Here is a 12,268-nt window from a genome sequence, read left to right as displayed (position 1 = left end):
TTATGGAGTTTAGCATGAATGCCAGTTTTTGTGCTAGAGTGCTTATTTGTGACTAATACATTCACACACACAACACACCACCACAGAAACAGGAGAAATAAGAACCTACTCAACACTGTGTTTAAACAGGATTGATTGATGGGTTGATTGTCTGGAAAGCTCTGAAAAGTGAAAAACAAAACCTGACGACAGACATCAGGCTCGTGAATAAACCGCCAGCCGTGCTGTAAACAGAAGAAATTCCTTGAAAGAAAGCAGTGATGGAAAACAGTCAGACAGAAGCCCAGAACAAACAAACACATTTTAACCAATAGTATTTAATGGTTTATGCAACTCTCTGCTAAGGCCCAATCTCCCCCCAACAGTACTATTAGGTAGACCAGTCCCTTGCATTTCATTGGCCAAAATAAATTCAAACATACCTAAATAAATATGTGTTTATGGTAGGGGGTCAATCAAACGAGAACAGTTCTAATTAAAAGGCAACTTGAAAAACAACAGTTTTCTCAATAAAACTGGTTAAATTGAAACGTTTTTTAAAAAAATGTAAAAGGGGTCATTTCCCATCATCTTCCACTTCATATCAAGTAACACGATTCTAAAACCATTCATTATAAAAACTGAGGTGGAACACTGCCACCAGCTGGAAGTTATAAGCTTTGGTCACAGGAGTTTGACGAGGAGAAAGAAGGGGCTAAGGGGGGTGGTAGCTTTTGTCCCTCCTCGTCACAAACTATCTGGGTCTGGAATTTAAGCAGGGCAGGGGATCCCAGAACAGCGGGTTGGGATGACATAGTGCCATAGATATTTAGGGTTCAATACAATAACAGGCCAGACCAGTTCTCTCAGAAAAGTTTGGGAGATGAGTACAAACAAAATGTTTGCTCTTAGGGAGGTCGGACTACCTCGGACCAGAATGTCTCATGCATGGGTGTATGTGCGAGTGTGTATGGGTATGAGGCCTTCCGCAGTCCTTCCCAAGCTGAAGCAGTTCTATACTTCTTTTTATTTTCTTTTTGATGCAGGAAAAGAAAAATCCCAAACACCGAACCCCACTTCTCACCAACACAGTGCCAAAGCTCGCCCCTCGCTGGGTTGAGTCGTCCAGGGCTTTGAACCCCCAGAACAATGCCACCCTTCTGAGAAAGGACAGGTAGGCTGGGGTGGGTGGACATATGAGGGACGAAGGGTGACGAGGCCTCTCCATGGACTTCTCACCCACCCCTTGCCGTTGTCTGACCAGTTTCTCTTGGGCTCTTCATGGCAAGGTGGGATGCTGTTGGATGGGGAGGACACAGTGCGGCGTCGCCACCACCCCGCTCTTTCAAACAGATCAGTCAGTCAGTTAAGTGTTGTGTGCTCAGTTTGAGGCGCTGCTGTTTGAGGAGCTGGATGTGGAGGCCACAGCCATGCCTGAGGTGCCCGAGGAGGCCACCGACTTGCGGATGTGGGGCATGAGGAAGGGGTCACTGGCCAGCTGATGCACATCGATGCGGTCCTCCTTACGGTAGACTAAACAGCGCCTTATAAAGGCCTGAAGGGAGACACAATGAGATACTGAGTGAAAAAAACTTACACGCAGATATATATACAATAAACAGTTACAGTAAAAAAAGTAAATACAACATTAAACTGGCAAAACAATAGCAATGAGGTGGGAGAGACCAGTACCTTAGCTTCAGGTGTGACTACTGGTTTGGGGGGGAACTGCACATCTGTTGCCTTCAGTATGGTGTTCTCCTGTAGGATGTCCTGCTGGGACTGGTTGTGGCCAAAGGGCTGGAGAGCACACAGGAGGAAAGGAAGTGTTGATGACAAAAACACAAATCAAATAAGGTCCTGTGTCCACTTAATGCGTTTTTTTGTGCTGGCAGCACCCACAACCTCAATTTCAGAGCGCTTCTAACCGGCACTTACTGTTACTAGGTTACGAAAGTTGTCTGGCGGCACTTCAGCTTCCCCTGGTAGTAACCGTTAAGTCTGATTTAAATTGCTCTGTATGCTTTATATTTGCTTTTATTCAAGGACATTTTACAAAGAAAACATAAAAACAATGGAAAGGAATTGTGTCCTGGCATTAGCAGCAGCTCTAGACCTGGAAATTGTACCCTCAAAAAACCCCCCCTGAAAGAATAGATATCGTAAGTCCCGCCCCTTCTTGGTCTTAATTGGTCGGTGAGGGAGACGTTTCATTGACGAGCACGGTGGTGTTCCAAAAGTTGAGCTATTTTCAACTGAGTGCTGTGAGCGCGACAAAAAACAGCTGACTCTGAGGGCGTATTTGCGCTGAGGACGCTGAGCTCTGAAAAAGCTGGATCCAGGCCCTACATTTTATTGTAGGAATTCAAGTCTGAGTACATCCATCATAATTTTTCTCTAAATAATGAAATTAAACATATTTTTAATAACAGGTCTAAATATATAGAAGGTGTTTTTCACTTATATAAAGACAAACTAAATTGAAAGTTGAAAGGGTTATTAGTGTTAAATACTTTAAATTGAATTTTGGGGAAATTATTACAATAGAATTTCTTTTAAATCTTCTGCAAAACAAATATAACTTTAAAACTCAGTTATGGTGCACATAGTAGAACATATTTTATTCAGTGTCTCCCCTACCTTGCGGCCATACAAGCACTGGTAGAATATGACTCCCACAGACCACACATCCACCTTGTTGGAGATTTTGGGCGGTTCCTTCCCGACCACAAAGCACTCGGGGGGCAGGTACCTAAAGCAGAAAAGAGGAGCCATGTTATTATTAATCAGCATCGAATTATGAAAATCAGATCAGTTTCAAGGTTTGTTTTGTGTTAATGACATGTAGAAATTAAAAAAACATTTTTTTGTTTGGTTGGGCAAATCATCAAGCAATCATGACACAAATATCTTGGTTAGAAATGCAATTTGGTCTTTAGCCACAAAAGCATCTACATTAACATCAAAAAGTGACCCAAAAAACTTTGGGTCAGAGAGAAAATTATCCGTAATTATGGTTGGATTTAACATTTTTATCGTCTGATGGTACTGAAAAGTAGTAACACACATACATTTTGTGTTATACCTTTCTCTGCTAGTAAGTCAAGTGAGCAATTTGCAGCTATTAAATGTCTTCTCAAATGTCATTAATGTCACTCTCTGTCATCATGCTATGAAATCCCTTGCATGTAAGCTCAGAAACTGTTAATCATGTAGTGCTGCTTCTGGCAATCTAGAGACAACACAGTATGCTGTCAAACACAGTAACCATATATGACAGTGCTCTGTGTGCCAAGAGTAAATCTCAGCGCTGCAGCGTTTTCCAAGTGACTAGAAGGGATTTTGTTTACTTTCCTGTGCAGATATAAGAAAGTCATGTCATAGATTAAATGTTAGCGTGGCAGTGTTCAATAAGAAAGAATTAAAACCCTATAAAAATGTAATTCAACGCAATACGTGATTTTCTGCATAGTAAGCATCGCTGTATTGCTTTCTTTTCTCACAGTTCTATATTGCCTCCAATTATGTTTCATTGTTCACAGTCATAATTCTTTTCATGATGCTTCTACAAAGGATCTTAAGTCTCATACTCAAGACATCAGATTCTGCTGTATTTTTCTCTCTCTATAGCATAAAAAACAGCAGAATGATGCCTGTTCCTTCCTAATTCACTGTGGGGTGGGAAAAGCACAGGTCTGGAGATATATTTCAGGAATGACTGGTATAAATTTGACCCCTGAGGACCAAGGCTCGGTGTTAAAAATAAACAACACAATCTAGTATATCACACATGATGACAGCCCTGCAGCACTGTGTAATCTTCCGACGTTATCTTACCAGTATGTCCCTGCTCCCTGTGACGTCAGCTCCATCCCGTCCACTGAGTTATAGCTGTCATCATCCATGATCTTCGATAGGCCGAAGTCTGTGATCTTGATCTCCCCGCAGGCTGTGCCGTTCACCAGGAGGATGTTACCTGAGCAGGAAGAGGACAGGATTTACAGGCATGAGAGAAAATACCTGCATAGTTGGGGAGTGTCTTTACTTTTGAGTCAGGGTGACAATTGTGCTATTATTCACAATCATCATTTTCCATCATAGCAATTAAACATGTTCAAATCAGCCTTAATGGAATAATTGGCAGAAGTTGGATTAGAGGCCAAACCATCTTAAGCCTTAAACAAAGGATGATTCCTCCTTTTAACGGTAAAAGGTATAATAAGTAGGATTTTCCTTAAAAAAATAAAATATAGACTTTTACAAATATAATATAATATAAATCATCACTTATGGGCCTCTATACGTGTGTTGATGAGTGGGTGTGCAGACCCTTGTGAGACCCTTCCCTTTGCATCTATTCTGTTGTTTTGCTTTGCACGGGCCGTTTTCAGGAGGGGCGCTGTTGCGGTTCCCTGAGCCAATCACAGCGTATAGGTGAGTGTGGGAGTGGTTCAAATTAGCAACTGGGCCCCATTCAGACTGGCGAACATGGCGACAGAGGGATGCAGAGTTGGCCTTGTTTCTGTTGGACAGGTAGGTGCCTCAAACCGGGTAGGACAAACCGGCAGTTAGCATGCTAGTACAAAGGTAACCATGATGCTGTCGGTGTTACCTCGGCAGGGTGGGCGTGTTTTTGCACGAGAGAGTGAGAGTGAGCTTCTGGTGACGAAGAGCCCAGGAGGAGGGGCCCAGTTTGAATGTGTTGTTGACAAAATGCAAGGAAAAATCCTACTTACTATACCTTTAACAGCAAATTGTTGAGATATTAATAAACTTGGTTCAACTTGATCCAATTAGTCATGATGACCAAATCATAACAAAATACTGAGCATCTGCCCATTAAGCTGCTTGAAATTACACCTTGCAGTGATACCAACACATTAACAGTCACCACTACGCAGGATGCTCTGACCAGACACCTATCCTCACCTAAACCAAACAGGCTATTTCTAGTAGCTAAGATTGCGTCATACATCCACAATCTCTGGCTGTGTGCTTCATGTGTGAAAGGGCGTGTCTGATGCATGCATGAAAATAGGTTTTGTGGTGTGAAGACCCACCAGGTTTGAGGTCATAGTGGATAATAGGCGGTCTGATCTCATTGAGGTACTTGAGGGCATTGACAATCTGCATGATGATGGAGCGGCCCTCTTTCTCTGACATGAGCTTGTGCTGCTTCAGGTAGAAGTCCAAGTCGTTGCCCTCACAGTACTCCAGGACTGTGCAGAACCTGTTCCAAGACAAGGGGGGGAAAATTTAACCAAATCAGCAAGATGTTGTACATTGAATAAAAGTAAATATTCTACTTATTGAAATATGTGCGTTCTGTCTTTTAATTTACATAATCTAACATGTATGTAATGGTGGGCACAAATCTGTTTGGAAGGAATTGACTTACGAGTCAGTGTCAAGCGAAAAGTAGTCGTATAGTTTAACTATTCGTGGGTGGTCCAGCTCTTTGTGAATTCTATACTCTCTGCATGCATGCCTGAAAAGAAAGAGCATTTTAAATGCAGATATTACACACAGTGAATTTATAGCCACAGTAAATATACTGTAGAATTGCTATAAAAATTTTACAACACTTACTTGTGATAATTTTCCTTCTTCTCATCCCTCCAGTTCTTGTTTAACTGGTGGATTTTAACCGCAACATACCTCTGCTCCGTTAAGTCAAAGGCCTGGGAAAGAAATGTCTCTTTTCAGTATAGACATGCCTTTGGAATTACTTTTTTTCAGCTGCAGTGAGATTCTTGCTTCATGTTTAATGCGGCTGTATTCTCTCATCTTTTTTACAGTGAAGACAGCAAATTCCTGGAACATCCCCTCACTTTCTGGCACAATCATTTACTAAGAAATATTGATGATGTCAGCTTAGTGTGACGTAATGAAACAAGCATCCTAAAGTTTTCAAAGTATGCACAGCACAGAAACTCAAGCACTTTAGGAATATAAGTTCGTTTTCACCAGTGTAAGATCACAATCACCTCACACAAAACTTACCACATATTTAAATCTGTAAAAGTAAGATAATACTGATGTTTGTAGAAGAAGCTATTAGTTAAAAGAAGTGGTTCTGCCATATCAGAGAAAGATTAAGTTTGTCTCACCTTGTAAACTTCACTGAAACCTCCCCTTCCAAGTAAATGGAGTAGCAGGTATCTGTCATTTAGCGTGGGGTGATCTTTGAATCTGCGCAGGGTAAGAAACAGTTCAAGTTGAGTAAGTAAACAGAGTCCAGGTACACGTGATTACAGACTAAGTAGATAAGTTAATAAAAATGTCGTACTGAGAATTATCCTCGTTGTGGATCCTTTTCAGCTCGCGAATGTGCAGGTTTCGCACTCGCTCCAACCTCTCCAGCTCTGCCTGGATCTCTGCCTCCTCCTGCAGAAGGACAACAGAATAATACTGAATCCTGTGCAATTGACAAGAACTAAACTAAAACTTATACAAAATACATAAAGCAATACCTTCTTAAGATGGCCTAGTCTTAGCTTAAAGATTTCTTCTTGCTCGTGGTACTCTGCCTGTGATAACCTGCAAGCACAAAGAACAAACCTCAGTGAGAATGTGAATTTGCAAACAGGCGAGAAACTGTTTCCGAAAAAAAAAAAAAAACGAGGAAAAGCATCGTACGCTTCACTTTCTGTTCCATTGGTCTTGCTTTTGCGTTTATTTTGCTCCAGACTTGGGGGTGGAGTCTGGGCCATGGACGGTGGCTTGCGTTTGGCCAGCAGCTTCCTCTGTCGTTCGATGTCCTCTCGCTGGGAATTGATCCTTTCTTGTTGTCTGTAAACAGACGAGACATTGTAATGAAATACAAGACAGAGCTATATTTATGTTTGTGTATGATCTACAGTTAGTTTTGAGATGCTACCTTTACCTCTTCTTTGGAGGGTGAACTTATGTAAGAACATAAAATCGAGTGTGAAAGAAGAAGTAGCAAGTACTCACTTGATAAGGTTTTGGAAGGCATATCCATCCGTCCACTGCTCAGTGAAAGAAGCTCCGTGTCTAACAGTGGTGAAGTGACCTAGTCGCAGCCTGTCCTGCATGCTTTTGTCCCGGCACGCCATCTTCTCCTGTTTCGACTTAAGGAAGGTCAGAGAAATACAAGCATTAAACCAGCTCCGTTTCTTTCATTTGGCTTAAGTCAGGGCTTTTACAACTAATAGCTGAAAATACGTCAGAATGCTATTTAAACAAACATACTTTTTCAATCAGCAGCTTCTTGGACATGGTCACACACTTATTTAAGCGTTCCTTGTATCGTTCTAGCATCCTCTGCTGTTCATCAATCTGTCTCCTCAGATCACAGTTTGCCTGGAGCACAAAATACAAACAAGTAGGTCAAAGGTCAGGTCAAAAAGAATTAACATAACACACTTGTTTCTACGTAAGCAAACAGGAATGTGTCCTGTCTAACATGCTTTTAGTGAAAAACAGTAACGGAGAACATGATATTGGCGAGCAGTAATGAGATTAGTACCCGCAGCAAATCGTCTATTCGGCCCTCCTTCTTCTCCAGGTCAGAGTTCTTGTTGTTCTCCATTGCTGTTAATTTCTCTATGGTAAGGTCGGACTACAGGGTACAGTGAGCACAAAAACAGTGTTAATGGTTGTACAACGAGTTTCAGCAAACAAAGTCTTCCAGTTTTATATGCAAATTCTTTAATCAATTCTAATAAGATCCAAAACAGACGAACAGGCAGCAAGCTCTTTTATCATGTAAGGTACCTGTGTGGCTTTGTGGAGCAGCAGAAGAGAAGCAGGCTTCAGTGAACACGACGAGTGCTCTGTGTTGACCGAGCTCACGGATGACGGGCTTCCCTGCTGCACCTAGGAGGCACAAACATCCACCCAATGAAAACCTTACACATATAGACTTTGTCTTAATGTGCGAACTTCATCACATTAAAGAATATTTAAAGAACTGTTATAGCTGCTATAATAAAACACGAGACCAATCTAGCGATAGAAATTTGCATGAAAAAAACATGTTCCTTTTTATTGCGACTTTCCATGGTTTAAGTATTTTTCTATTATTGATTTTGGATGGATTCAAACACCCTTTATGATCTAGCATCACTTTCACACACATGTAAACAAACCTGACCTGTTGTTGTTAATAACAAGCATTGAAGAGAGAATGACAGGAAAGCGTGTTAGGAGATCAAAAAGCACGAGACCGTCCACAGAGAGAACATGCTCACCGTGACAGGGGGGTTGGAGAGGGAGTGTTGTGGGGAAGAGCGGACCACTGGTGGAATTCCCCTGGCAGGGCTGGTACCAGGACCGCTACCTCCCGCAAACTGACAGACAAGTAAAGAGAGAAAAAGAGGAAAGCGGTTAAACAGAAAGAACGAGATGAAAAAATATATAAAAAGGCGTCAGAAAGTAAGTACGAAAAATGGAGCTCTGCAGGATACACACTCAGAACAAAGGATGAGAACAATTTACAGCCACTCACCTCGAAATAATCACTAATTTTATGTCCCCTTGCTCCTGCTTTGCCTAAGGGAGAGAGGCAGGAAGTTAAGAGAGAGGCTGAAATGTGGGATACATGATGAGAGGATCACAGCAGTGGGTCCGTCCTACCTTGGCTGCTGTCAAAATGGTCTGCTTTCCGTTTCCTCACTCTCTGGTCATTTGCTTTTTTCTCAGGAGTCTGTTAGGAAAAGGGGTTTATAATCAGGCAACACAGAAAGATGGTTAGCATATAGAATCCTTGTTAATAAGTGACCGAAACAAACCTCTAGCTCTTTGTCACTGAGCGAGCCCACGCTGCATAGACTCTGATTGGATGACTCATTTTGGTTCTGACCTGAGCCCTGTTAAAACACATAAAAAATAAAGCACAAGGAGCAATTAAAGATGCATACAAGATCAGACCCCAAGATATGGGTGGTAAATTGGCCATCAAAATGTGTGCACACATACTTGTTAGAAAAGAGTTAGAAAACAGAGTAAAATGGGTGGGCAAGTAAGAGCAAGGATGCAGAGGTTCCAGTAAAATATAGTCACCATTAACTTCCCCCTAAATTTCGACCTGCATCAGTCCTAATTCTGGTTCCCTAGGTGATGCTTGTCTGTCAAATGAATCACATCAGAATTCAGCAGGCACTGCCCAATCAGGGAGAGATACTTAGTCATTCAGAGCACACCGGAGCTCCCTCACTGAACCCTCCTAAAATGGCTGAACATTAGGCATGCTGCTGAGGATGTATTCCTCCCTCTGTCTGTCACCTTTAGATAATGTCATCCATTTTTCTCCTGTTCACCGTGGTCCTAACTATCATTTTTTTCCTCGCCAGAGAAAGCCAATGAAAGATGCTTTGCTTGATCCAAGAATGACAGCTTGTTTTCTCACACACACACACACACACACACACACCCCCTGCCCTCCTCAAGATATTTTGCTCGTTTGATCAGACTTGTTCAAAAGAAAATGCACTTTCAAACATTTTCTCTGTTCCATTAGCAAAAGGTGTCCCTGCTCTTTTTCCAAAAGGATAATAATTTTTCTTTCTTTTGTGTCACCTAAGTGATGGCAGAGAGAGCAGCAGTGCCACAGGGATGTTCAAGGTCAAGAAAAAAAACTAAGCTGCTCTGTGGCATTGCCTTGAAGGGCTTTTAGACCACCAGCCCATATTTTTACAGCAAATTGTTGACACACATCTCTCCCATTCCTCCCCTTTATACATTACATCTCTTGTCATACTAGGTTGTTGTGGAATAATGCCTTAGCGAGTGCCGCCATTTTCTCTGCGGCAGCAGCCATGCCATGCTCTGGGCTCAGCTCTGCCTATGGCTGGCACAGGGCCCACTCCTGGCGCTGACTCTCGCTCCCTAACTGTTCCAAGATCACCTTCCACAAAGACAGACCCATCCATGTTGCAAGCAAGAAGCTGGAGGGCTAAATGCTGCTTCCACTCACACCTGGTCAAGAACTGTTTCTGCATTCCTCCTCTGCCTTCACTCTATCCCCCCTACCACCCCTGTCCTGTCTGTGGCCTTTTTGGCAGGCACTGCCACTTGCATATACAGGCACTTCAGCATGAGCCAGGGAGAGATGCCATATCACACCAGCCAAAAAACACAGACACAGCTCAACCTTCTCCAGAGACAGACAAAGAAAAGGAGTGGGGCCAAGCCTGTTCAGGCCAAACAACAGAATGATACTGAGGCAGAGTGAGACAAAGAAAGGAAGAGATTCACAAAAATGTGTAATCAAGAAAATCGTGGATTATAGGCACTTTGACGGGAGAGGTATCATGCTCCACCTTAGCGAGATCTGCTGTAACACAAACCTTAGCCACGCCGACCCCAGTGAAGCGAGCCTCCAACAGCTCTTGCCGTCGGGGGTCCAGGCTATGCAGTTCTTCCATCATGGCTGCAGACACAAGAGAACAGATTAAGAAAGATGTTGTGGGGTCTGGTATATTCAAGTGGGAGTGACGGATCACTGTTTCAAAAGCATTGGTTGTGATGAGTCATGGCTGTTTTTAGCTATATGGATGTGGAAAATTCCTGTTCTGAGTCATCAATAAGCCTGACAATAATGTTTTCCACTATCATGTGTGTTCAGCTTAAGCACTCAGTGAAATACTCACAGCCCCAACATGCACAACCTGGCCAGACATACAGTTAATAAGGTATATTGAATATGCATTAAAGATGTCGACCAGATGTGTGGAGTCATTGTCTTGAAAATTATAGCATCATGTGATAACTCCCTGGCATTATAGGCCTAAGCTGAATGGCGGTGGAGTTATGAAAGGTCACTAATGGAGTAACTGCCAAGTATACTCACACCAAAGAAAAGGCCACTAAAGACAATAACTGCCCAGCTTGCTAGCCTGTTCAAAGGTTACCGCTTATGTTACACGCCCAACACTGAATACTGTGTCTGTCTGTTATCTATGGCTTACATACATTAAATGCACAGTGTAACCTGCATCATTCATGTCTATTAAGGGATACACAGTAGTCCTTATTCTTGTGTTATTCTGCTAGTTCAAATAACGATATAATTAACAGGATAATGATTTAAAACATCACCAGTGAATGGTCAGCCATGTAGCTCGCTAACATTGGAAAATGAGCAAACAAACCTATCAATGTTGGCATAAGTTAGCATTGCAAACTAAGAGCTAACAGTTATTAGCTAGAAACGTTAGATGTGATTTTGTCAAGTAACGTGCACAAATCAGGCAACATGTTATTACTATAGTTCCAATCAGACATGTCTGATTAGATTTAAGAAATAAACATCACCACTGCTGCCCGGAAGAGTAAATTGTTTTACAAACACACCTAGTATAGCTAGCTTCAGGTAGCCAACAGGCTAACGTTAACGTCTGTCAAAAAGAAGCATCTTCTAGATTCTGTGTTGTCAGGCGCTTGTGCCACGACGCCTGGAGTGAGCGTTACAGGAGTCCTGTCCAGATATATTCTCATGTTCGACAACCTAACGGATACTTACTGCAATTCAACGTTTTCTCGGTCCTCCAGAGGGCCTGTTGTTAACCCTAAAACAGTCCCCGTTGTTTCCCCGGTGCTCGGCAGACCCTCCCAGGCTAGGCCGCATCAACAGCCGCGTCCCTCGCGTGCTGATTGTTAACGATCGAGACAAGGGAGCGCGCGGTGCAGCTCAAGGTAGACGACGGAGGACTCCCTCGGAGGCCTCGACAACTCCGGGTATCCCAAACCCGCCTGGCTGTACTCCTTAGGCGGGGATCCCCATCACATCCTTCTCTCAAATGACCACACCGTGTACCATGTAGGGTAATGTTATCTCATTCCACACAATAGCGACCCGCGTGAATCTGCGTCTTTCACCAGTTGCAAATTAAATCTTCACGGTAGCGTTAGTTACCCCTATCTTTTTCTCCCCCGGTGGCGAGATGAATTTCGGGTCGTGGCTTTCAGCTCGATCAAAACGAAGTTCGGCTCCGGTCTCCTTCCTCGCCGCAGGAGAGAAACCAATCTGTTTCGGAAGTTGAGCTGTTGAAAGCGTTTCAGTTGAATCCGGATCGATTCGGTTCGGATCTCATGTTTTTTCAATGTAAACAATAATCAGTAAAATCTCATATTTTCTCGTGAGATTGTTCAAGTATTTTCACCTTCGTTCAGTCCACGCCTGCCCCAATGGCAAATCCCTCTGTACACAATACAATTTAACTGAGCCCACCCACACAACCACCAAAATGATCACTTGTCAGAAAGTTGCCATTATCATGATGTTCACACCCACACATAATACTTATATAATTTAAAATGATTA

General features: G+C 42.7%; 1 protein-coding gene across 4 annotated transcripts; it reads right to left on the bottom strand.

Moving 5' to 3' along the window:
- Window positions 1–315: 315 nt before the first annotated feature.
- Window positions 316–11,558, bottom strand: tlk2 (tousled-like kinase 2). Of its 4 annotated transcripts, XM_069675827.1 has the most exons (21): window positions 11,468–11,558; window positions 10,293–10,375; window positions 8,736–8,813; window positions 8,581–8,650; window positions 8,453–8,496; window positions 8,196–8,294; window positions 7,720–7,821; window positions 7,472–7,564; window positions 7,195–7,305; window positions 6,937–7,073; window positions 6,619–6,771; window positions 6,453–6,519; window positions 6,269–6,366; window positions 6,090–6,171; window positions 5,569–5,660; window positions 5,378–5,467; window positions 5,040–5,209; window positions 3,817–3,955; window positions 2,620–2,731; window positions 1,672–1,779; window positions 316–1,534 (listed from the first exon to the last, which is right to left on the bottom strand). In XM_069675827.1, exons 2-21 carry the CDS (start codon window positions 10,371–10,373, stop codon window positions 1,361–1,363), a joined length of 2,100 nt encoding a protein of 699 aa, XP_069531928.1. In that variant the 5' UTR covers window positions 10,374–10,375; window positions 11,468–11,558; the 3' UTR covers window positions 316–1,360. The 4 variants fall into 4 exon arrangements, with proteins under 4 accessions (XP_069531928.1, XP_069531925.1, XP_069531927.1 ...); XM_069675824.1 differs by having other exon boundaries at window positions 6,453–6,771; XM_069675826.1 differs by having other exon boundaries at window positions 6,453–6,771; window positions 7,720–7,815.
- Between the last annotated feature and the right edge of the window lie 710 nt (window positions 11,559–12,268).

The sequence above is a fragment of the Semicossyphus pulcher genome, unplaced genomic scaffold, assembly GCF_022749685.1.
Source record: "Semicossyphus pulcher isolate SPU_LCO1_2020_fin unplaced genomic scaffold, fSemPul1.0.p SCAF_25, whole genome shotgun sequence".
Classification (NCBI taxonomy): Eukaryota; Metazoa; Chordata; class Actinopteri; order Labriformes; family Labridae; genus Semicossyphus; species Semicossyphus pulcher.
This window is presented reverse-complemented; position numbering and strand designations above follow the sequence as displayed.